The 27542-nt window shown below is 36.1% G+C and overlaps 1 protein-coding gene across 2 annotated transcripts in view; it reads right to left on the bottom strand.

Moving 5' to 3' along the window:
• The window catches only part of STAM2 (signal transducing adaptor molecule 2), a 48872-nt gene that overhangs the window by 5173 nt on the left and 16157 nt on the right, over positions 1-27542 (bottom strand). The window contains exons 2-12 of one of the 2 annotated variants that reach the window (XM_045821413.1): positions 25436-25520; positions 24465-24540; positions 24261-24359; positions 23208-23354; positions 21611-21680; positions 20843-21029; positions 13288-13382; positions 7202-7281; positions 6980-7067; positions 6155-6209; positions 1698-1851 (exon numbers count right to left, since the gene is read on the bottom strand). In XM_045821413.1, the coding sequence (XP_045677369.1) occupies positions 1698-1851; positions 6155-6209; positions 6980-7067; positions 7202-7281; positions 13288-13382; positions 20843-21029; positions 21611-21680; positions 23208-23354; positions 24261-24359; positions 24465-24540; positions 25436-25520 (1136 nt within the window). Of the gene's footprint in view, positions 1-1697; positions 1852-6154; positions 6210-6979; positions 7068-7201; positions 7285-13287; positions 13383-20842; positions 21030-21610; positions 21681-23207; positions 23355-24260; positions 24360-24464; positions 24541-25435; positions 25521-27542 lie in introns of both variants that reach the window. The other variant, XM_045821321.1, reaches the window with a different exon arrangement.

The following is a 27542-nucleotide window of genomic DNA, read 5'->3' as shown; positions in this document are numbered from 1 at the left end:
ACATGGAAATTTAGAATGCTACAAATGCCAAATCAACTACAGTAAGTGCGATCATGTAACTTCCTAAGCAGACATTGTAAGGACTCCCAAAAACAGGCTGAGACTGTGGGAATGGACCTCTTCTGCAGTGAAGGTTTCTGGTGCCCTTCACAGACACAACTAATGGTATGTTCCTACAACTTTCATGTAGTATAGAAGCTTTTTTCCCCAAATTAGAATAGAAACTTTGAATATTTCAAATGCTGTTATGAATAAATAGTGCAGAAAGAAGTGAGGAATCAAAATGACAGAAAGCTAATATTTTAAGTAAATGAGTTTTGCTTAGCACAATACAGACTGCAAATAGTATGCAACTAAACACAAAAAGCTGACATAGGAATGACAACACTTTACAGACATACAAAGAAGAAAGTACACAATTCCATCATACAATGGTACAAATACTTTGTTCCATTCTCAGAGCAACAGCAAAGAACTCTCTGAAAAAAGAAGCAATATTGAATAAACTCAAGATGTCTTTGCACCCAGAAACCCCTTCTACCCTCAATTGTAATGACTCTTTTATTCTGTTCAAAAGTTCAGGGCATAGCATATTTGATAAATGCATCTTGTCTAATGTGACAGTTACCATGGTAATTATTCTTTTTCTACTTAACAATTATGTTATGTCAAGTCATCAAGATTATGCACCCACATTCTCTCGCCTTGGTATCTCCTTCACACACTCTTTTACATACCAGTTTTCATAAGTTAACATAAATTTTGCTCATCAGAGCTCATTCTAAATTCAATCACTAACTGGCTGGAATTTGAAAAAGGCCTCAGAATATTGGACACTAATAAATAAGTATTTCTGCTGGGAATAACAGATACAGTGTAAAGTCCTGGGGAAAGATGCTGTTCATGAACAGCTTACTGAACCTGCATCAATGGACTTGTATCATATCCTCATCATACATGGATTTTTAAGTCATGCATCTAAGAAAATAGAAAACATGATCTGGGAACAAATAAAGTTCATTAACTAAGCCTTTTAATGATTACACTCTTAACAGAATGTTCAGTCTTCCTTGATGAACAATAGGAACAGCATCAGCTATGTCACAATGTCCTAAATCAAAGGATTTATACTCTATACTTATAAAAATTGTATTTATTTTTTCTATTTACTTAAAGGATTTATGCTTTATATTTACAAAAGCATTTATAAAGAACCAGAAGTCCCCAAGTATATCTAGTGGTCACTTTATTAATGCTAAAAATGAACTAAAGTGTATTTGGGCAATACCAGTATCTAATTTGTCCTGGTGAGCACTAATCGTTTAATACATACACACACACACATATATAATGTCCTCCTGACCTGAGGACATGCTTATTGATGTTTAGAGAAAGGGGAAGGGAGGGATAGAGAGAGAAACATCAATTAGCTGCTTCTTGCGCATGCCCCAACTGGAGACCAAATCCACAACCTCAGTATGTGTCCTGACCAGGGATCAAACCTGCAGCCTTTCAGTTTATAGGGCAATGTTCCAACCAACTGAGCCACATGGGCCAGGGCTAACCACTATTTTTCTATCAAAAATGAGTTTTAGAACCATTTAAAGTAGCAATTTTAATACTATACTTTAAAAGTCTGTTTACTGGTAATTAATTTTTTTTTAATTTTGAAAAATGTTCTCAGAAACCATGCTCACCTGCATTGGGACCCCAGCTGATGAAGGTGGGTAATGTGCTGGAGGGTGGAGCTTTGAATAAACTGAGTATACTGGTGCTTCATTCACCAATTTGTTATATAGTTCCAGAGCTTCCAAGACTTTTACGTTCAATTCAGATAATTCTGAATGCTTCCTGATACAGAAGAAAAGCACACTTTAGTACTCTTTAAAGTTTTTAAATATGTATTTAGCAACACAAATTATTTTTTAAATTTAACACATTTTCTATACATATTTTAAATAGTTCTTTGCATACAGGGTAGGACAAAGTAGGTTTACAGTTTTTCATATGGAAAAATAATACAATAATTAATAATTATTAATACAAAAATAAGCTGCATTTCGTATACTCACAACTATAAACCTACTTTTACCCCATCCTGTATGATGAAAGAATATTCACAAGGGGAAAAGCAAAGGGGAAATTATTTAATTCTATATTTTTTATTTTTAAAGATTTTATTTATTTTTAGAGAAAGAGGAAGGAAGGGAGAAAGTGAGGGAGAGAAACATCAGTGTGTGGTTGCCTCCTGCATGTGCTCAATTAGGGACCTGGCCTGCAACCCAGGCATGCACCCTGACTGGAAATTGAACTAGCAACTCTGGTTCACAGGCCAGCACTCAATCCACTGGGCCACCAGCCAGGGCAGAATTATTTAATTCTTATAACAATTAGATAACATGACTTCATAAAATTAGGGAAAATTCTTTCCCCACCTGACAAAATACAATCAATTCATATTTTTGGTGCTAGGAAAATTTTGTTCCATATGTTATAGATTTCTGTTGGAAACTCAATTAGAAAGAAGAAAAAATTCTCAATTTAGGAAGAGTCCAGGCCTTAACTAAACATCTTAGTAGAAGAAAATACTTAGGCCCAGAACCTGCTGTGAAACACAATATGACCGAAATAAAAACACATTCAGAAACAAAATCACACTCACTTTCATTTGGTTATATTCATGAAAAGCTCAACTGAAAAATATGTTTAATAATTATCCTTGAAAATGCAAATGAAAATGTCTATATAAATTAGTATCTACTGCTTTTATTGGTTGATTTCTTTTAAGAAAGTGAGTAAAACCAGATACCTTACTGTGTAAAAACAAGTCCCAATAAGAGTATTTTCAAATTTGCCCAAGGAACTCCAGAGCAAATCCTTCTGGACTTGGTACACTCTTATCTGTTCCTCAGGGAGTAATAAAGAACACCCTTTGCAACTGACAGGTTCATAAAAGTTAAATGTCCACTTTTTCTGGCCTAGGGCATCCAACAAGGCTGTTTATTAAATGTAGTTCTTTCTCTATATATGCAAGAGGCTCAAGAGATAAGAGGCAGAGGTAGGCAACCATACACAGGGCTGTCAAACAAATGACCTGTTCTGAGACCTATTAGGACTTGTCACCTTTCCTCTATTAGAATGTTATATCTGGAAGACAAAACAGAAACATGCCGTTTCCCCTCTTGCACATGTGACAGTATGAGGCAGGTCAAACTCTATTTTCTGAAATATCGAACATACAGCAGCTTCAGAAATGAGTGCCCATGCTAACAAAAGTGTGACTAAGAATAACCATAGGCATGTATTTTATTGATTACTCATTGATTACTATTGATCCCAGTTTGATTATTCATTGACCATTAACATCCCTGCACTGAAACCAAAGTAGTAGAAGACGTTTAAGTAGATAGTTGTTAATGCCATCTCCAAAATAAGAATAAAGTGTAATGAGACTACCACCATCATTTAACTGCAACAGAGATTTATTTTTCATTTCTGTAGAAAATACAAAGAATTTACTTCAAAAGCCCAATGGAACAAAAATTATAATCTTAAGTGACTAAAAAAATGCTGCTACTGCCCTTCTCTGGTAAAGGCAGGTAGTAGTTCCTGTCCTGCTTGTGCTGCTGCACACATTGGCTCAAGAAACAGAATCTAGAACTGGACAGCCGCAGAACACTAAAGCCTCATCCCTGTCTTCCATTCACTATGGCTTCCCTTTCTGATGTTGGACAGACAGTTCTGAGCAATAAGAGAAGGGGCAAAACTAAGTAAAAGGCTCAAAACCCTGTTAGTCTATCCTTTGGTGCTGTTACTAATTCTAAGGAAGAGTAAGACTAGGTGGGATACTGAAATTAAAAGCCCAACAGAAATGTAAGGAAGAACAATAAGGTGTGTGCTTTGGATTTAGCTTCATAAATAAAAGGCAAATTTCATTTGAAAGTTTTACAAATACTAACTCTCATCACATAACAAGACAATGCTTGTCTAAGATCTCTGTTCTCATTTTGTACTCTATATAAATTTATTCTTCATTACTCATTACCCCTTGATTCCAGCCCAAGTAAGAAAATGAAGACTGGCACCGTAAGAGCAAGGGTCCATGGCTGTACATATATATACTCTACTGCCATTAAAAAAAAAATCGCCGGCAAGATGGAGGCATAGGTGGACGCACCGTACCTCCACGCACAACCAAGAATAGAACAACAACAATTTAGAGCTAGAATAACACCCAGAACTGATAGAGAATTTATCTGAATGGAAGTCCGACAGCCAAGAAGTTGAAGAAGACCCGTTCATCCATACTGGTAGGAGGGGCATTGAGGAGGAGCGGGCGCGGGTCAAGGCGCGCGGAGATCAGGGAGAACTGAACGCATAAGGCACTGGGAGCGAGTAAGCCTTCCGGGACACGCAAGATTGCAGCAGTGGACCCTGAGGATGCAAGCGGCAGCTGGCAGACCCAGTGAGGCGACATTGTGGACCAGGGCAGAGCGCACAACCCAGGACCCCAGAGAAGGGACTGAGATCCCAGGAGAACACAACTACCCCCAATGTTCCCTCCCACCCCCACCTCCACATACAACGTCACAATCTAGCGACTGGGGTGCCCAGCCCCGGTGAACACCTAAGGCTCCGCCCCTCACCATAACAAGAACAACCAGACTGCAAGAAAAAAAAAAAAAGGGAGAGAGAGAGAGAGATATGAATCTAACAGAAAAACAGATCAGTCCCCCAGGACTCATCCTTTTGAGCAATCAAGAAATAGCCAATCTATCAGATGCACAGTTCAAAACACTGGTGATCAGGAAGCTGGTTGATTTTGGGCGCAAATTAGATGAACAAATGCAGGTTACCATAACAGAGATGAAGGAAGATGCACGGAGAGCCAATAGTGAAGGGAAGGAAACTGGGACTCAAAACAATAGAGTGGACCAGAAGGAAGCAAGAAACAACCAAGCAGGAAAGCATGAAGAAATAATTCAAAAAAAACAAGGAGAAGATTAGGAACCTCCAGGACATTTTTAAACATTCCAACATCCAAATTATAGGGGTACCAGAAGGGGAAGGGGAAAAGCAAAAGATTGAGCACGTATTTGAACAAATAATAAAGGAGAACTTCCCCATTCTGGCAAAGGAAATAGACTTCCAAGAAATCCAAGAAGCTCAGAGAGCCCCAAAGAAGTTGGACCCAAGAAGAAACACACCAAGGCACATCATAATTACATTAGCCAAGGTAAAAATGAAGGAGAGACTCCTAGAAGCAGCAAGAGATAAGGGGACAGTAACCTACAGAGGAGTTCCCATCAGACTGTCAGCTGATTTCTCAAAAGAGACCTTACAGGCAATAAGGGGCTGGAAAGAAATATTCCAAGTCATGAAAGACAAGGACCTACATCCCAGATTTCTCTATCCAGCAAAGCTCTCATTTAGAATGGAAGGGCAGATAAAGTGCTTCTCAGATAAGGTCAAGTTAAAGGAGTTCATCATCACCAAGCTCTTATTTTATGAAATGTTAAAGGGACTTATCTAAGAAAAGAAGATAAAGAAAAAAAATGTATAGTAAAAGGACAGCAAACTCACAATTATTAACAACCACACCTAAAGCAAAACCAAAAGAAACTAAGCAAACAACTAAAACAGGAACAGAACCACAGAAATGGAGATCACATGGAGGGTTATCAACAGGGGAGTGGGAGGAGGAGAGAGGGGGGAAAAGGTACAGAGAATAAGTAGCATAGAACGTAAATAGAAAATAGGGGGAGGGTAAGAATAGTATGGGAAATGTAGAAACTAAAGAACTTATGACACATGGGCATGACTAAAGAGGGAGATATGGGTGGGAGAGGGTGTACAGGGTAGAGGGGAGTGAAGGGGGGAAAATGGGACAACTGTAATAGCATAATCAATAAAATATGTTTAAAAGTAAATAAATAAATAAATAAAATAAAATTTTAAAAAGGCAACCCCCCCAAAAAATGTTAGCAAAATAAAAAGTACCACCTTCCTATTAGATTGTAAGACTTTGGGACCCTGACAAATAATTTCAACAGATTGAACAGATTCATAAACGCTTCCTCGTTTGAAATGCTACCCAAAACAAGTAAACATAGAAAAACTATACTTTTTATTTTGTGCACAAAAGAAACTTCACCTGTCAATCTCTTCAAGTTTTTCATCTATCATTGGACCCATCTGTTGGCAGATATCTGTAAACATAAAAATATTTTAAAATCTTTAAGACTGTGAAATTTGGAGTTACCGCAAAATCTTATTAGCTAAGTAAAATGAACTTGAGTCAGTATATAAAATATGTAATTACATACAGATGAGATATGACCATTTTCATTTACTTAAGCCATGTCAAAATTAAATACATGTATTTCCAAATGTAAACACTGATATAATGAACACTACAATACTCCATATTAATAACTAAACATTCTAGTAAAAGATTTAAGATGATTTATTCATTTATCACAAATTTTTCTACCAAAGGATTTTTTTAAACAGGCATAAAAACATTTGTTTTATTTGTTTCAAATATCTTGGGATCTAAAAAGACACACCAGCATGCATCTAATGACCGTATTACTAAGTTAACACAGATCATGCATTATTTTGACCTTTAAAACTATGATACAAGAAATTAAAAGAGGAATGTGAATTTCTAACATTTTGACTCAATTAATTTAATAGGCTATTATTTCTAATTCTGTCCTTTTTTGGATTGCAAATCTCTTCAGCCAAATTCATTAGTGGGCTTACAGAAATACAAAGACTTCCTTCTTGAATAGGATAGGCAGATTTATAACAACAATTTCCAAATAACATGTTTATTACATAAGTACACTCATCTATTTCCCACCAGAGATTTCTAATCTCTATAAGCAAACACAAGGTAGAAAAAAATTTAAGACATTATAGATAGCTAAAATATTAAAGGACATTAAAGTAATCCCTAATATTCATTAAGTACCTTCTAAGTCCAAAAGGTCTTGGGAGTCTGGTTTTGAATCAGTTGGATCTATGCTCTGGAGTACCTGCAGGGCTCTATCCATCTTCTCCTAAGAAATGACAGAACACATCAAAAACTCACTAGAGTTTTGATTTTGGTGAATACAGAAATTATCCAAGAGTTTAAGGATAATACATTATAAAGTATTGAAAATTTAACTATTAAACAAAAGAAGGACTATACCTCATCTATATAAACAGGCTCAGGCTCTGATTTCTTAATTTCTTCCTCCTCATCATCAATTACATTCAAATTGTCCACAGCTGCTATGAAAACAAAGTCAATTTTAAGTTCCTTAGCATTTACTTTGGTATTTTAGTCACTAATTTACAAGTGGTCCATGGTCATCCATAAGAAAAAAGGAAACTCTTCAAATAGTATAGTCATCACAATTTCGTAATCAATAACATTACATATGTTCAATCATTCATGCCACAAATAGTCATTTGCTCTTACAACATGCCAAACATTGTTCTAGGCACTGGAAATACAACAGCGAGTAAAATAGACAAGAACACCTGCCCTGATATAACTTAAATTCTGGTGGAACAAGCAAGCAATAATAATGAGAACAGTTATTACAGGCATTTTCTGAAAAACAGAGTATTGCCATTAGGGTGAAAAAATATAGAGGAGAGTAGGGCATTATCTAGTTAACTAATTATCTAGTTAACTAATTCCAGTTAAATCTATTAGTTCCTTCAACTGTCTATCCTTGCTATAAAAATGTATTTTCTATATGAACAAAAAAATATAGTTGATCAAAACCTAACTTTGATAACAGTTAAAGCAACACACAAAAAAACTTTTCATGCAGAGAAAGCTGAAATCTACTTTCTAAGTGCTACTTGCTCATCCAGAAGAATTATCTCTTAAATAACAGCACAGAAGAGTCTAATATTTTCAGAATAAAACTTTCTTTAGTCCACAATTTAAGAGTTCCCAAAAATAAAACACTGGCTATGTTTATAAATCCATTTCAAAGGATCTGGGTCATTAGCCATTAGTCACAGCATGATTATGGAGGAAACCGATAGATTATTACTATGATCTATGATTACTAGATTAGATGATCAGGTGTTATTAGCAAATGCCCACTTAAACATTTCTGTATGCCCAGTTGTGTGCCATGTATTGTGAGGGAGTTTAAAGGAACTGTAAGCACCGCTCTGTTCACTTTAAAGCAGTTCATTTTATATGGTATGAATTCTACCTCAGTTAAAAAAGGGAGTGATTGTTAGACTAGCAGCTCCCCTCAAGAAGCTTATGGTGATAGCCTGATATGGTTAGATGAAGACTAACCTTCACTCCTCCAACTAATACTTCCCAAGTGTGTGATTTATTCTAGGTGTACAGGTAATACACCATGCACCAGAAGATTAGGGGCTAAATTGCCTTATAAAGCAACTATGAATGTCTGGAATTAATGGAGACAAGATGGGTGCTGGCTTCTTGGAGGAGGAAGAACTGTTCTGGCCATGAAAGAGTACTAGGAATATAAGTAAAAGGTGAAAGAGAGAGGGCGGGGGAGAGAAACAGAGAGTGCGAGCACACATGAGCGCTTTCACGCAAAAAGAATATTAAAAGGAAACCAGAAAGTAGCCCTGAGCATGGCATGGATGGTGGACAGGGACAGTAAGGTATCCACCTTGATTTCAATGCTCTTCTTTTCTGTTGTGACTACAAAAAAAAAAATGCTAGGTGCAATTCATCAAGCCATTTAACAGAGTCACAAGATGGAAAAATACAGACTGTGGGATAGTTACACAGATTCACAAGTGTCTACACAATCATGCCTACTAATGTTTCAAATACCAGGCAGGAGGGTAGTTATTAGTGCTGTGCTGCAGGTTCCAAAAGGTGTCCTGCCCCAAATGTCACTACCAGAAACATGGTTAAAGACATAAATGGCAACTTCTGGTCAAGAGGAAGGAGCAGGTAAACACCACTCACCTCCTCACACAACCACATCAAAATTACAACTAAACTAGAGAACAACCATCACTCAGAACCATAGAAAATCAAGTTGAATGGAAATGCAACAACTGTGGAATTAAAGAAAACACGTCCATCCACACTGGTAGGAGGGGCGGAGAGGCAGAATGAACTGACCCCACACCCATGCATAGTAAGTAAAAATGGGGAGGGATATCTTGGGAAGGAGGAATCCCAAACCTACACCAGGATGACCCACACCAGGACTCCCCGCCCAGAGTTCCAGGGGCAGCAAGATAGGTCCCTAACACTTCTGGCTGCAAAAACCAGGGAGGATTGAGCTGGTGGAAGAAACAGCTAGAGCCCCAAGCAGTATGTGGAACCCACATGCAGACTTACTCAAACTCACTCCCTCTGGGTCCAGCACCAGAGTAGCAGCTTGAAAGGCACCAGTGGCATACAGGGAGGAACTGAAGTGTCTGACATCAGGGCGAGAGCTGGGGGACAGCTTTCTCCCAGAAGGAAAGGCAGACAGAGGCCACTGTCCCGTTTCTGATCCTGTCCCATATAGAGTCACAGAGCTGGTAAGTGAGAGCCCTTTCTGAGACTCCATCAACCTAGCTAACACTGTTTGCCCTGCTCTAAAGATCCTAAGATACCACCCCACCCAACTTACAGGTCAACCCAAACTATTAACAGTGACTTTTCCATATGAATAGCTGGTCTTGGCTCATGCCTCACAACTTCCTAAATCCTCTCAAACCAGTGACAGACAACCTCAGTGAGTCCCTAGCCCCTATTCCTCTTGTTGAGTGGCCCCAGGCCTGGCATTAGCAGCAGCCGGCCTAGGTTCACGGCTTGGCTTTGCCCGGGAACTTCCAAGCCCAGCACAAGTAGCAGCCATCTCAGATTGCTTTATAGATCAGGCAGGGTAGCCCCAGGCAGAACACAGGTGGGGGTTGACCTTGTCCTGAAACACTCAGAAAACCTCAGAGCCCGAGCTCCGAATGGACAGCTATAGACCACATCAGAGCACCATCACCCTGCCCCTCCACAGCTCATCCTCCATGATGGACAGAGGTTGGTAGTTGGTGGTTGATGGTCACAACCAGTCCTTGCAGCTGACTGGGCTGGGTAAGTCCCTCCCATTGACCTGACAACAGCAAACAATTCTCAACTATAAGAAGAGGGTGTACCCAGTCCACACAAAAGGTACACCTCGAGTACCCAGCTTGGTTGATAGGGGAGGCTGTGTCACTGGACCCTCTAGGACACCTACCACATTAGGCCATGCTACCAAGACAGGGAGTCACAGCAGCTCTACCTAATACATAGAAACACAGGGAGGCTGGCAAAATGAAGAGACAAAGAACCATGGCCTAAATTAAAGAACAGATCAAAACTACAGACAAAGAGCTAAACAAAGTAGAGCTAAGCAATCTATCAGATGCAGAGTTCAAAACACTGGTTACAAGGATGCTCAAGGAACTTAGGACCTCAACAGCATAAAAAAGATCCAGTCAGAAATAAAGGATATACTAATTGAAATAAAGAACAATTTATAGGGAAACAACAATAGAATGGATGAAGCTGAGAATCAAATCAATGACTTGAAACATGAGAAAACAAAAAGCAACCAAGCAAAACAAGAAGAAAAAAGAATCCAAGGAATTGAGGGTAGTATAAGCTGCCTCTGGGACAACTTTAAGCATTCCATAATTTGCATCACAGGGGTGCCAGAAGGAGAAGAGAAAGAGCAAAAAATTGGAAATCTATTTGAAAAAATAATGAAGAAAACTCCCCTAATTTGGAAAAGGACATGGACATGCAAGTCCAGGAAGCACAGAGTTCCAAACAAGATGGACAGAAACAGGCCCATTACAAGACACATCATAGGTGAAAGATAAAGAATCTTTTTAAAAAAGTTTTATTTATTTATTTTTAGAGAGGGGAAGGGAGGGAGAAAGAGAGAGACCCAAATATCAATCTGTGGTTGCCTCTTGCATGCCTCCTAATGGGAAGCTGGCCTGCAACCCAGGCATGTGCCCTAGACTGGGAATTGAATCAGTGACATTTTGCTTTGCAGGCTAGCACTCAACCATTGAGCCACACCAGCCAGGGCAAGAGTGAATCTTAAAAGCAGTGAAAGAAAAGCAGTTAGTTGCCTACAGGGAAGTTCCCATAGACTGTCAGCTGATTTCTCAACAGAAACTTTGCAGGCTAGAAGAGATTGGCAAGAAATATCCAAAATCATGAAAAACAGGGACCTACATCCAAGACTGCTTCACCCATGAAATACATCATTTAGAATTGGAACAGAAATAAAGAGCTTCCCAGACAAGAAAAAAACAAAGTTCTTCATCACCAACCCATTATTGTATGAAATATTAAAGGGACTTATTTAAGAAAAAGAAGATCGAAACTATGAACAATAAAATGGCAATAAATACGTATCTATTAACAAATCTAAAAACAAACTAAGCAAATAAGAACAAGAGACAGAATCATGGATAAGGAGAGCATTTTGATGGCTGCCTGATGGGAGAGGGCTGTAGGGGAACTGGTGAAGTGGTGAGGGGATTAAGAAATACAGATAGGGCCATGGTTGGTATGGTTCAGTGGATTGAGCACTGGCCTTCGAACCAAAGGGTCACTGGTTTGATTCTAAGTCCAGGGCACATACCAAGGTTGCAAGCCTGGCTGGTCCCCAGCAGGGCACATGCAAGGGACAACCATACACTGATGTTTCTCTCCCTTTATGGGAGAGCCCTTCCCATAAATATACATACATATGTACATACATAAATAAAATCTTTTTTTAAAAAGTACAAATAGGTAATTACAGAATAGCCATGGGGATGTAAAGTACTGTATAGAAAATGGAGTAGCCAAAGACCTTATATGCATGACCCATGGATGTGAACAATGGTGTGGGGACTGCCTGGGGGAGTGGGGTTTCCTCGATGGAGAGGGGGCAAAGGGGGAAAAAGTAGAACCATAATAAAAAAATCAATAAATGTTTTTTAAAAATTAAAAAATAAATAAATTATACCTATTGTTTTTTGGTCAGACTGGCAAAAAAGTGTATTTTGTGTGTGCCACAGAATTTTAGTAATTAGTTTATGTGAGCCATGAGATGAAAAAGGCTGAAAATCACTGTTATATAAATGCACAGAGCTTTCGAGCTGACTCTTCCAGAACTGGTAAGGATTATCACCAACATTTCCTGCAATGAGTCATTATAAAGACAGACTGGCTGACTTTAGAATCCCGGCTATTTTACCTAGTAGCCACATAACCTCTTAGCCTCAGTTTCCTTACCTGTAAAATGGAGTAACAAAAGTACCTATTCTCACAGACTTATGAGGATTATATAAATAGTGTAAGCAAAAGATTTAGCAAAATGCCTATACATAACAGCTCAAACACCACTGAGCTCTTTTATTTCTGATCATCATCATTATTTGTATTATTATTAGCTGTTCTTTACCCTCAGCTCTGGTCACCTCCCCACTGGCATAACAAATAGAAACTTTCTCTGCACGATTGACAGCAGCTGAGGGGACCTGTCTGTAGCTACAAAACTGAGTGAGGAACCTACTATCTTGATTACATTACTTTAATATTGTCTGGAGTGCTCTAGGATCAAATCAAGGTAGGGAGAAGTCTGAAACTTAGGAGTACTTCCAACCCCTGTAATCAATCACACTTGGCATGGCAATTATCAACTAGCCCCTACCCCCATGGCCCCTCCTTCTCTACTGTGGTTCAGTGGTGCATAAAACCAGCATTCTTTGTAATGAACAGACACAAATGGCCTCTTAAATCATAATTAGGTTGATTTAAATATTTACTTGATCACAGATTATTTTATGTCTTACATGTAACTACATATGTTAATTGTTAAAGGTTTTAAAATATTATGATAAAAAAATAATTCTTAGAATTGACCTGGAAAGGCTAACCCCTTAATCTGGTTAAGAAGTAGGTTAAAGTGGCCCTGGCTGGTGTGGCTCAGTGGTTGAGTGACAGCCCGTGAATCAAAAGGTTACTGGTTCGATTCCCAGTCTAGACCACATGCCTGGGTTGTGGGCCAGGTCCCCAGTAGGCGGCACAGGAAAGGCAACCACACATTGATATTTCCTTCTCTTTGCCTCCCTTCTCCTCTCTAAAAAATAAATAAAATCTTTTTTTTTTAAATAGGTTAAATTGTATTGCCTATAAGTGTTTTAAAACAAGAGTCAAATGCCAATTTACTTTATAGTCAAAATTAAACTATAAATTAAAGTACAAAGAACTTTAACAAACTTAACTTTTCCTAAGATTTAACTTACCTGCCTCAGACTCCATGCTTAAATTTGTTGTTACAAAATTAGATGGGAAGAGTCCTACTCCTCTGTGATTTTCTCCTTTCCACCAGTTGGCGTCACTGCAAATACAGTGGAAAAATGTCATTTGTTCCTATACATTTTAGTGCATTTTTGTGTCGAGATGAATTAAAATAAAAATTAAATTTAGCCTTTGAAAAATATTAGTTCAGATACAATTATATTTAAAAGTAGTTCTTAAATTTAGTAAAAGATACAGAAAAGCACAAATAAAACAAATCCATATTCCCATACTTACATTTAGAACCAATTAGCAATTGGTCACATTTTATTCTAGGCTTTTAAAATAATAAGATTATAGATAACACTGAAGACCCCTCAATCAACAACTGCACCATGCTAGTATGTAGCTTCCCTGCCAGTGTATTTTTTATTCATCTATAAGTATATTTAAGCCTACTCTATAGATTTAGATGTTAGCTGTTATAGATCTTTTTAATTTTATATGTTAATACTTTTAGATCTTTGATTCAGAGGTTTAACCTTTTTAAATCAAAGTTCCATCACACAAATAGGGCATATTTGATTTATCTATTCCCATACACATGGACATTTAGGAACTCCCAGTCTCTCACCATTATAAAGATTGGGGTAATGATCGCTCTAGATTCTGGGGCACACATGCAACAATTCTCTAGGCATATGCACAAACATGTACTTGCTGGGTCACAAGATATAAGCATTTCTGATTTTACTAGATATTGTCAAATGTTCCCTAAAGGGATCGTGGCAATTCACTACCCTCCTTCCCTAAGCAGCAATTCAGAATGTCATTTCTCCTCACGTGTGTTAACTGTGCAAGCAACACTTGATTATCAGACAGGAGAGAAATCATGTCTCATTTGCACTTCCCATGTATACACGTGATTGTCGGCCTTTCGGATTGCCTCCTCTGTAAACTGCCTTGTTCATGTCTTCTATCCATTTTTTCCCCTACTGGGTCTTCTGTCTTTTTCATGGATCTGTAGGAGTTCTTTCTGCATTCTGGACAGCAACTGTTTGTCTGAACTTCATTATGAAAATAGTTTCTCTCAAACTTGTCTTTTAGGATGTTTACAGGGTTTTTTATTCCATGTTTTTTGTTCTTTTTTATTTCATTTTTCAGTATTTTATTTTATTTTGTTATTTTATTTCAAGTTTTCTTTTTTATTCCATTCCCATGTTTAGGTCTTTTAATTCATGTGGAATGAAATATTATGTACTATATGAATCCAAATCAAATTTTATTTAGACTGTATAAAGAGCCATTCACCCCAGCAAAATTTAATGAATAATATCATTATTTTTTTACTGATTTATCATATCCTATCTTTCAAATAGCCAGCTGCTATCTGTTCATGAACCTATTTCTGGATTCTATTCTGTTGTAATAGTCTATATATTTATATACTAGAGCTTATTAACGTGCCTTGATTCCTAGCAAGGCAAGGACACTCTCTGTTATCCTCTACCTTCACATTTCTACATTAATATTATAGTGTTTTCAAGTTCTCTCTAAAAAATTGTGTTAAAATTTTAATTGGAAATGCATTGAATTTATGCATTCATATGGGAAAAATTAAATCTATATTGGTAGATACTGGCTTCATGATAAAGAAATAATATTGTTTCTTTACCATGAAGCCAGTATCTCCTTCTATTTATATTTATATAAATGTTAAATATATTTATATTCCATTATATCTTTCAAAGAATTTTATGTATTTTTTCCCATAAAGGCCTTATACATCTTTGTTAGGTTTTTTTATTCTTGATTATTTATAATTTTTGTTACTACTGAGAATGGCATGTATTTCTCTTACATTTTCTAAATAGTTGTGATTACAGTAAAGTTTACCACTGATTTTGCGTGTTGAGCTGTACCCAACAACCTTGATGAACTCTCACCAGTTTTAATAGCTTGCCCATTGATTCTCTTGAATGTTCTCTACAGGCAATCATAAAATCTAGAAATAATGGTAATTTATCTAAAATTTGACTTATTGAGCAAGCATTCTTAAAAATGAAACTTAAAGATTAATTAACTTCTATGACCCTGAAACATTATTTCATTAAAAAGTACAACAAAGATAATTACTGAGTCATAATTCACATGCTGATGGCTCATGCTCCTGAGAATAATGCTAGTCGGTCAGATGACAGATGTCTTTTTCCATGAAGGTTATGCTTGTTGTGAAGGAGATGTGAGACAAGGGCTTTGTTTCTTTAATCTTCGGGGGCCCACTAGTAGTTTGATTTTAATAAAATTTAGCATTGGTGTAAAAAAGAAGTGCTACAAAAATATGAAAGAGCTATGTATTACCCAAATTCTTAAAGCCAGAAAATAATGGACATATTGACAGTTCTAAGGTATTACATCTGCAGAATGAGAAACTCTTCCTTATTCTCATATACTTCCTTAAAGTGAACTTTCCATTTTAAAAAGGGAAGTTGAACTTAAAGGAATTTTTAGATAAAACCAAAGAACCCAAACCTGTGAAATGGGTGCATGGATTTTACTTGAACCTATCAAAAATTTTATGTGTAGCCTTCCTTAGTGGTTCTACTAATGTAGGATAATTTCCCTCCCAACCACTACTGCAAACAGCTTGATGAAATATAAAAGTAGGCAAGACACCCAAATGTCATGTCAAAGCATGATGACTCCTTTCCAGCCCTAATCCAGCTCTATATTCTCTCCATTGGCAATTAGTTGATTATATGGAATGTTAATGGCGCAAAATATGTAAATTCCTAAATTAAGATAATTTGGCACTGTAGTTGCACATAAACCACTTGATAATTAAGGAAAATTGCAGCATTTATATTTACAGATGTTTATGTTAAGAAAGTCAGTCACACTGGAGTAAAAAATGATGCAAATATAAAAGACATAAATGGTACCTTCAACAAATTGACTATTCAGCTAACATTTATGAAAGCCCACCAAGGAGGGGATAGACACTGGACTAAGCACTGCAGTTATAAGGATAATTAAGAAACAGTTTCTGCCCTCAAGAAATTTAAAATTTAGTACTATATTTTTCAATCCTCCCTACTATCTAAGACATGTTACCTTGCTTTACCTTCTGGGATTTGTTTTCCCCTTCCCCCTTCCTCCCACCCAGGGAAGTGCTGACCCTCTGCAGAATCAATTCATCTAGCAGGAGAGACACATGTGAAGAAGTAATTACAATACAATAGGAGAAATGCTATCAATTACATTCAGGGAGCTAGAGCAGCACCAAGATAGAATTCCTAATTTACAGGTAAAGGCAGAGAAGGGTTTAAAGGCTTCTCAGGGAATAAAAAATCTGACATGGGTTTTGAAGGTTTAGTAGGCACTCATCAGGAAGAAAAGAAAATGAGGGCTATGGACATAAAAATACCCTTCTCCATTATGGATGAGCAAGAAAATAAAAACAAAGAAATAAAATACTTTGTCCACTGAGATAAACAAAAAACAAACTTATCTTGTCTCACTTTAGGTCTCAAAATAAATGAAAATCTAGCCTCTTGACTTCTTAACCAAAACAACTTATTTGCTGACTTTTACAATGACAATGGTTGAAGATAAGTGATGTCCTTTATGGATTTGACAATCATATGAGAAAAGCGCTATTTCTGCCACAAACATACAAATAGTAAACCTGGATACTTGGTAATCTTGTGGGGGTCTTTTCCTTAAATTATCTGTTTTATTTTTTAATTTGGGGAACAAATCCTTGGCCTGGACTCCCTTGCAAACCTTCCCTGCAAGTAAAGTTCCTATTCTTTTCTAAATGCGTTTGCTTCTTTGACAGGGCTTTTGGGGCAGAGAGAACCAAATGTACAATGCCACAAAAGTCTAATCACAACATGACATTTTTGGAACTGCAAGAATTCCACTTAATTATTTGAAATGGTACATATAGAACAAACAAGGAGCGGTGAGATACAGCTAAAAATGGAGAAAATAAAAAGCTTTATTGGCACACTGTTAAGAAATGTGCACCTTTTCTATCAGCTCCATGTTTCTTAAGTTGAAGTCCAAGAATGCTGTATTTCAATGACTTTTTTCAAGTTCTATATGTGAAATTTTTAATTTTATATTTTCACCTCCACAGCAATGTAAATACATGGAATATAGTCATGATCTGGATCAACTAGATGACCTCCACTTAACCTAAGACTGCCACTTAACTTTAATTACCAAGTTTGCCTTTGTGTTTAGAATCTTGCGGTGATAACCAGTCACCCAGAATGACATTTAATCTATACATGTTGATACAAATGTCTATGGTAATTTTTTAAATTTTATTTTAATCATTGTTCAAGTACAGTTTTCTGTCCTTCACTCCCATCTCAGCCCACCCACCCACCCCTCCCCACCTCCCTCCCATTTCCACCCCCCCTAGTTTTTTGTCCATGTGTCCTTTATATTTTTTCCTGTAATTTTAAGACTGGGTGTCCTATCCTCAAAAGGAGGGCAATCAACTTATATATTCCATCATATTCATGTTGCATTCTATCAGCAATTACAAAGAATAAAGTTCTTTCTTTGCAGTAAGTCTCAAATGAAAATTGTTTTGCATGAGTCTACATTACTTGTGAAAAGAACACATGCAGCACAGTAACATAACCCTTTACTCACTGCAAGCCTATGGCCTGCGACAGGTATACAATACCGCACCAACACCAAGTGACATCAAGGGATACAATATGTATGAAGGATTCACAGTTACAAAGAAAAACTCAAATGCAGTTATCGTAACACAGGGTAATACACAGACCTGCTGGAGAGAGTGATGAAGTACTGTACCATTTATCAGTAATTTACTTACTATGTGAGCAGCAATTAAATTTTAGAAAAATTTGTTATTAAACAAATGCTCAAAATTTGAATCTCAGAGCAAGAACTACTCCATTTTAGTTTTGTTTCTATTTGACAAATGTCTTTAAATTTATAGCTGTATAAGAGTAACAGAAGTGTAAATGTAAGTTACTTTGTAAATATTCTAACTGAAACTACACTCAGAAGCCTGAGCTTTCAGACTGTCAGTGTTTGAGGCCCACACTACCTCTTCACCTTCATATCTGTTTACTCTCCTTCAGGGATCATGTGCTTCATTATAAATGGTTATTTTTTAAAAAGCAAAAAACTTCTGTGAACATAGTGTTATCTTGACTGCCTAAGAGACCTTTGTTTTCATATTCTGTTATTGCAAAATCTTTCCTGTCCTGTCAAAATCAATCCAAGTTCACCTGAAATGGATCCTGGATAGGCCTTCCTTCCCAAATGCTCACACCACATGCTAATCTGCTCTCTTTGGACCCCAACGTGACTTCTATGCCATTCACATTCTGCATTCCATTCAATCACCTGTACAGTAACTTTAACTCCCATGCTTTATTCTAGGTTTTAGACGGCAGAACTAAACAGTGCCCATTACACAACATTTTCTCAGTATTTACCACAGCACAGTAAAACCATTTTTGTGTGCTTATCCATTTAAAAAATACGCTACACTAAGCTTCCGGCCAAGACAGAGGAGTAGGTAGATACATTTGGCCTCCTCACACAATGAAAAGAAAAACAGCAACAAATTTAAAAACAAAACATAACCAGAACTGACAGAAAATTGAACTGTATGGAAGTCCGACAACCAGGGAGTTAAAGAAGAAACATTCATCCAGACCGGGAGGAGGGGCAGGGTTAGGCAGCCAGGGTGGAAAGGATGTGGGGCAAGGCGGCAGCTGGAAGACCAGGGTAGGTGAGGCATGGCTGGCAGGCCGGTTGGTCCCACATTTGCACACAGATAAACAGGGAAGAACAACTGGAGAGCAAGACAGACCTCTCCACCCAGGGTTCCAACGTGGGGAAATAAAGCCTCAAAATCTCTCACTGTAAAAATCTGTGGGGGATACAGCAGCAGGAAAAACTCCCAGCCTCACAGGAGAGTTCATTGGAGAGACCCACAGGGTCTTAGAATGTACACAAACCCACCCACCTGGGAACCAGCACCAGAAGGGCCCAATTTGCTTGTGGGTAGCCAGGGAAGTGCTGAAAGCCAGCCAAGAGCTGAGCAAGCAGCACTGTTCCCTCTCTGACCCCTCCCCTACATACAGCATCACAACACAGTGATATGGGTTGCCCTGCCCTGATGAATACCTAAGACTCCGTGCCTTACTATGTAACTGGGGCACCAAGACAAAAAAAAAAATGGCCCAAATGAAAGAACAGACCAAAGCTATGAAAAGATGGCCAAACTATCAGATGCAGAGTTCAAATCACTGGCAATTAGGATGTTCACAGAAATAGTTGAGTATGGTCGCAAAATAGAGGAAGAAGCAAAGCTATGAAAAGTGAAATAAAGGAAAATGGACAGGGAACCAACAGTGACAGCAAGGAAACCAGAACTCAAATCAACAATTTGGAGCAGAAGGAAGAAACATTCAACCAGAATAGAACGAAGAAACAAGAATCCAAAAAAATGAGGAACCTCCAGGATAGTTTTAAACATTCCAACATCCGAACCGTAAGGGTGCCAGAAGGAGAAGAGAAAGAGCAGGAAATGGAAAACTTATTTGAAAAAATAATGAAGGAGAACTTCCCTAATTTGGCAAAGGAAATAGACTTCCAGGAAGTCCAGGAAGCTCAGAGAGCCCCAAAGAAGCTGGACCCAAGGAGGAACTCAACCAGGCACATTATAATTACATTACTCAAGGTTAAAGATGAGGAGAGACTCTTAAAAGGGGAGGTTAAGAATAGTATGGGAAATGGAGAAGCCAAAGAACTTATATGCATGACTCATGGACATGAAGTAAGGTGGGGGAATGCTGTTGGGAGGGGGGTACAGGGTGGAGGGGAATAAAGGGGAGAAAAAATGGGACAACTGCAATAGTATAATCAATAAAATATAGTTAAACAAATAAATAAAAATACACTACACTAATATATCTTTAGTAAGCTATTTATAATGGATACCAGATACATGTATAATCTGTGTTCATAGCAACAAGCTGTTAGGTCTCGCTCTTCTTACATTTCATCAACTTCATTTAAAAGCAAAGTAGAAGTTGGAATTACACCCAATATATTCAGACATAGTCTTTATTACAAGTTTAAATGATAGAGAAATTGTGAGGGAGAGTTGGGTAACAAATTAAGATTATGGAGGAGCTGAGCATACCTTTCGGTTGCCTTTATCAAAGATAACATAGCTATATTTCTTTCTCAAGTTTATTTGTCAGTAGTTTTGATATACAATTTTGGTGACTGAATATTTATGTTTCCCAATTGTGATAATCAATCATTTAATACATCTTTTATCCAACATAAAAAGAAAAACCACATTCAATATAGTAATTAAGAAAATCACATTAGCTAGTCGCTTTTATAAACTTTATTTTAGAAAAAAATAATTAAGATATGAAAAGTTTCTATGATACACAAAGTCAAACTGCTGCATATCCAGGATTCGAAATTAAGGATATTATCTTTAACTTCAAAATATTCCAGAAATAAAGATTTAAAACATACCTGTCATCCAAAACAATAATAATTTCACCATGTTTAAAGGTAAGTTCATTGTCCTCAACAGCTTCAAAATCATATAACGCTCTCACTTTTCTTGCAACTCTATTATTTAGCTGAACATCTGCAGATGGATATAAGGATTTTGTTTCTGTGTGCTGCTGCTTCTGCTCTTGCAACGATAATTCAATAGCTAGTTTGAAAAATTAAAATGCAAAAAACAAAGGTAACCAGAATTAATTCTGATTTTTTTAAAGTTTAAAAAAGATATTAATGTTATATTTAATAAGGGTAAATCAAGTGAGTATTTTATTTGTCCAAATAAATACTAAGCAGTTAACTTTCTAGAGGGGCAGAGAATCATGACACTTTTTAAAGTGAAGTTTTTGTTCATTCCTGATTATAACAGTCTGTCTTATACAGCAGCTATTATTTTTATAGCAAACAGATTGTGACATTTTAATATGGGTAGCTTTCCATATAGGACAAGCTGGGAACATATATTTCTGTGCTTGACTCATAACTTTGGCATTAAAGAAAAGGTGAAATGTAAGCTTTCCAAAGGTAGGACATTAAATACATATTATTGACAAAGATAATGAATTAATCTTATGATCATGTCAATTGTTTTACTTAATTTTCAGACCCCACTAGTATTTATGTTTGAGGTAAAATACTAAAAGTATACCCAATTTTATTATAACTTTTTTTTTCAATAAATTATTCTGGCAAGGATGTTTCCAGTAACCCTAAATTACACGTTTCATGATTTACCTTTAGCTATGTCTTCATCTTCTTTGTTTTTGTTCGATGATGTACCATTCTTGGCAGCAGCTGAGACAGTCTGTAAATGTACAAGTAAAATAAACACAACCACCCTTTCAAAGAAAACACAAGTTCTATAATTACTCACACATGGTAATTTAAAATAAAACTGATAATAACTAATGAGTTTCATTTAAAAGTGAAGTTCTTTATGATAATTTTAAGTAGCTGTTTTCAAATACTAAAATAAAACATCAGAATTTTAAAGAAAACATTATCAATTCAAAAAGGACAGGAACTGGCTTATACATTGCATAAATCTTAGTATCTGACCCAGAACTTGGCATACTGAAAGTACTTAAATAAGAGTCTTTCTTGATTGCACTTCTTGGTCTACATTGTCCAAGGTCTCTTAACTCAGTGAGAGGTGCTACATCGTTATAGATGTACAGCTACAAGAGAAGTGGCAGCCAGAAGCCATGATGACTACTGCAGAGGAGGGAGGACAAATTCAAAGGGTGTGGTCTAGGAATGCCTCTTAAGCCCTCTTTTACTCATTATGTTTGAATGGTGGTGGCTCTTCAGGCACAGCAGAGGACTAAGGAAGGTCATGCTTAAATTTAAAGGCAGGGAAGACAGAGATGTCCAGGATTCTGAATCATCAATCAGTTCTTTAACAGATTTCTGAGAATGATGTGCATAAAGGACAGAACAGAAAAATGCTTGCTTTTTGTTACTTATAAGACTTCTATCCCCAAAATCTACCTAGAATCCTTAGACCTGGTGAGCTGTAAAGATTTTTTTTGCCTCTGTAGTTTAGAGTCTACAATAAAATTATATAGATTAGATATAGATATAGATATTGATATAGGTATAGGTATAGATATAGATATACACAGATATATAGTCTTCTTCCTAGTCTCTTTCCCTAACCCATATATTATATTAATTAGAGGGCAAGAAGCACTGAGAGCAAAACCCAAGATACAATGTTTTTCTCCCACAGACCTAAACAGTCCATACAGTGACTTATCACTCCTGCCTCCACTCTGTCCTACTAAAGCTATCTCCTCAAATAAACTTCATCTTATAGTTCCACCCATCTTATATATAAACCATTCCTTTCACTCTTTAACAAACAGGTCTTGAGCTTTCTCTACCTCTTGAATACATTCCAATCCCAAAATTCTACTTCATTTTCACCTACCCAGTCTATAGTTACCTCTCTGTCCTGGCACATAGCATTTGTACCCCTCATCCATATTTGTCACTTATAATTTAGTTATGTTTCACATGTACATAACTACCCTTCAAATTTACTATAAATTTCTTAAACAATAAGGCTCTCTCATCCACCTATGCCTTCTGCATGTATCTAGAGTAGCATCAAACAGATTATTTATGGCCGAGTCACTTCTCAAAGTTCTGATATGTAGAAGAAATTCACTACAATTAGCACACCTACTAAATATAAGAAACTGTGCCAGATAGGCACGTGGAGAGTGGAGGTGGGTGACGATCACAATAGACCTGGCCCAGATTTTACATAAGATACATACCCTCAAAATGATATAGGGTCAGCCATGGGTTTGAATGAATCTCTTACCTGAGAACCTGCTGGAGGAAAAGCAATTCCTTCTTCTTTCATAGATTTAATAGTTGCAGATATTAGACTAAACTGGGGGTCCTTTTGAAATTCTTCTGACCACTCCACCATTAAAGATTTCAGTTTTTCACATACTTTAGGATGAGCCTTTCAAAGAAAAGGCAAAGAAAAAAAAACACTATGTTTAAAAGTAATTGAATTATTTAATAACAAAGAGAATTATCACCCAAATTTTCTTTAATCACATGAACTTCAACAGAAGCCCAGCAATACATAGCCTAGGCAAGTACTTGGTAATGCCTATTTACATTTTAAGATATAGTTATTTCTTGCAAAATTACCCTTTTTGAACATCAATTTCTAAGTCTTACTATAATTGCAAGTCTTTTTTTATATTCAGAGGTTATGTCTTCAATGTTTTCTTAAAAGCTTTTTATGTCAATTAAACTACAATTCTGGGATTTCTGCCACCAATAGCATGAGAATGGTGCTTCAGAGTTTCCGTCTTAAAGAAATCAATAACAACACCCCTATAGCGAAGACCCCCTCCACCCTGCCCCACCTTTGCTCTCCATCTCTATTGGGAAATCAGTACAGAATGGTGGTTATTTTAGACACTGGACTCACAGAAACCTGCATCTGAACCTCAGCTCTGCTACTTACTAGCTGGTATTACCCTGGACAAGCTACTTAATATCTAAACATTAGTTTCTGCATCTATAAAATAAGAATGACAAGAGAATCTAACTTCTAAGTGTTGTTAAGAGCGTTAAACAAGAGAGTTGATGTAAAATGCTTAAATCAGTGACTGGTAACTAACCATCAGTAAAGATTAGCTATTATCACTAGCATATATGCCTTGGGGAGGAAAACAGATTTTGGTGCTACAAACAAAAACATCAAATTTTAGAACAGGAAGTTTTATTTCATTTCAAATTTATCTAAAATGATTTCATTTATAATACAACTTTATTAATGCTATATATAGTTAAAATGATATAGAGTATATATATATTTTTAATAACTTAAATTTCTTCTCTTTTAAAAATTTACCTTATTTTTTATCAGAGCACGTACTTCTGTTGCAAAATCACGGGAACATACTTCTAAATGAAATATCTTTCCACAGTTTGCCACACAAGCCCCAAGAAGCTATTAATTAAAATAAAAATCAATATATATATGTTGAGATATTAACTTACTAAAATAAACATACACATAAAATTTGGATCAAACAATAGCATGATTTTTACTTACAGTTAATGCCTGCAGAGCAACATGAGGAACCTTATGATTTACCCTTTTCATTATGGCTTTTAGGCAATCTTTTGCCCTACGAAAAAAATGATGAAGATTAAATATTTATTCAGAATTTGAAATCAAACATTAAAAATATGAGGTATACTACTACTAAATAACTTTAAATTAAAAAATAAATCCTGCAAACTTCATTACATAAAATGATTTTACACAATCTTTTGTTCATAGACTTGTAGAAGTTTAAAAAAAAAAAAAAGCTTATTCCAAAGGTTGTATATTCCAAAATCAAGAGGTAAAAAGTCAGTCAAAACAAAAGCACTATATCATATAAAAAATATCTTTTCATTTGTTCAAGAGAGACTTAGTTTTCAGACAGCAAATTCTTATCTTGGAAAAAAAAAGAGCAGGATATATAGTCTTAAAAGGTTTAAGTATAAACATGCATGAATGCACTTTGAAAAGTTGTAATGTTAAAACGAATGCTTACTTCAGTCTTCTCAGCTTCTAAAGTATAATTCAGTTCAGCCTAACTACTGCATCTCCCCCGCAAAGCATCCTTTTTATATTCATTTTTTTCATTATGATGCTATTATAGTTACCTATGATTACTGAAAGGCTTTTTCAGCATGTTACCTATTAAATTATTATATTTATTTACCTCATTATTAGAAGACTCCCAGAAGTGTCTAAGTTACAAGACAATTTCCTCAACAACTAGTCTATTCATTGTTAATATGTGTCTCTATTGTGTCAAGGCTTTATGTATTTTAATTTACCTCAGGTTTTCAGTTGAACTCTCTTTCCATCTGTTCTTTCAAGGTAAAGTTAATTCCATAAATCCCCTCCCACCATGATCTCTTTGTTTTTATTCCCCTCAAAGTAAACAGAAACTTTTCAAAGTTACATCAAGAAAAGGAACACCAGTTATCATGTCCTTAGACATTTACTGAGCATGACAGGCATCTTACCCATTAGGAGTGCTTCCAACTTTGTCACATATGTCCATAATAAGACTCCAGTCTTCCGCAGTGTTGTACTCATTTGTGGCTTTTTCTATAAGATATTAGCATACCCCCAAATTAGGACATTTCTTATGCAACACTGACATAGCAGGAAAGGCACAGAAGAAGTCCTACCTTTCCTTTTGCCAAATATAAAAGAACTATAAAAAACATAAGATAGAGTACTTTAGCTCGTTTCAACTTTAAATTGTATAATTAAATGAATTGAATGTTCTAAGTTATACCAATAAAATGTCTTCTAAATTTAGTTAGTGAATAAATTACAAACTATCAATAATCCCAACAAATTCTAATTTGGAAGAAAGCCTTTAAAATGTGTCATCATATAAGGAAATATGAACTAAACTATTCACTGAGTCGTTGCTTTTAAGAGCAAAAAGAAAAATGGATAAAATATAAAAAGTTCATACAATGGAAAGTAAAAATGAGTTCTACAGAGCTAAATGTACAAAAATACGTAAATCTCAAAATATAACGATTTGTTTTGCTTATGCTGAGTTTAAAAAGCTAACAGTAGAATATATAACATTTACATGAACTTTTTAAAAAGCTTTATTGAAATATAATTCACGTTACAATACAATTCACCCACTTGAAATACACAACTCAATGTTTTTAGTATAATTAAAGACTTGTGCAACTATCACTGCTATCTAATTTTAGAACATTTTCACTAACCTAAAAAGAAATCTATACCCATTGGCAGTCACAGTCCATTCTCTCTCCATACTTTCCACCCTAGACAACCACTAATCTACTGTGTGTCTCTACAGATTCCCATTCTGGACTTTTCACATAAATAGAATCATACAACATATGGTCTGTCATGACTAGCTTCTTTTATTTAGTATAATGTTTTCAAGGTTCATCCATGATGAAGCACGTATCAGTACTGCATTTCTTTTCATTGCTGAGTATTATTCTACTGTACAGATACACGTCATTTTATTTCTCCACCGGTTGATGGACATTTGGGTATTTTTTCAACTTTTGGTTAAAATTAGGGATGCAATGCTGCTATGAACACTTGTGCACAAATTTTTGTGTGATGTATGTTTTCACACCTCTTTGGTATATACCTAGGAGAACCAACCACTGAGTCTTACAACAGCTCTATTTAATTTTTTTTTAGAATCCGGCAGTTTTCCAAAGCATCTGTGCCCTTTTACATTCCACCAGCAATACATGAATGTTTCATACAAAGTTATGAAACACTCAAAAAATACACTATATTGTGAGATATAAGTACTAAAAATATTACCATATGCATGAAAATGAAAAACATCAAACGAGATGATCAAAATGGGGTAAACAAGGACCCAATTATATTTACAAAGTTTTGTTAAGTTCTGAAGTAAGTATCCAGAAATCATTCTTATTCTTAGTATCTTTTCGTGGTTTGAAATAATTTATGATCAAAATAAAAATTTTAAAGTAAATTTTTGAAGAGCATGACCAGAATATAATTACTAAATTAAGTAATATTTTTACTTTTACAAAGTTTCAATATCAAGAGATATATTTCACCCTGGCTGGCGTAGCTCAGTGGATTGAGTGCGGGATGCGAACCAAAGTGTCGCAGGTTCGATTTCCAGTCAGGACACATGCCTGGGTTGTAGGCCAGGGCCCCCAGCAACCGCACATTGATGTTTCTCTCTCTTTCTCTCTTTCTCCCTCCCTTCCCTCTCTAAAAATAAATAAATAAAATCTTTAAAAAAATGACCAAAAAAAGAGATATATTTCTTTTCTGCTAGTATAAGAAGTGAGGTTATAAAAATTATACTTCAAAAACTTTTTATGTCTTTTCCCCTTTATATCCTATAATTTCAAATATAGCCAAACTGAGGCATTAGATACATACAAGCTTATCACAGTGGTAAGAATCTAAAGTAGTTCCTTTTTTTAAAGACAATAAATAATAAAAGCCAAGAAATAAACAGGCTTAAGTAAACAGCTATATTTGGCAAGTGGGAAAGAAAAACACAGAATCCAGTTAACCTCAGTTAAATGCTGGAACTCACTTTATAAAACCATGTGAACTGCCTAACACTAT

The sequence above is a fragment of the Phyllostomus hastatus genome, unplaced genomic scaffold (assembly GCF_019186645.2).
Source record: "Phyllostomus hastatus isolate PE091 unplaced genomic scaffold, TTU_PhHast_1.1 phas_contig_1, whole genome shotgun sequence".
Classification (NCBI taxonomy): domain Eukaryota; kingdom Metazoa; phylum Chordata; class Mammalia; order Chiroptera; family Phyllostomidae; genus Phyllostomus; species Phyllostomus hastatus.
Note: the sequence above shows the minus strand (reverse complement) of the source record. Positions and strands in the feature narration are given on the sequence as shown.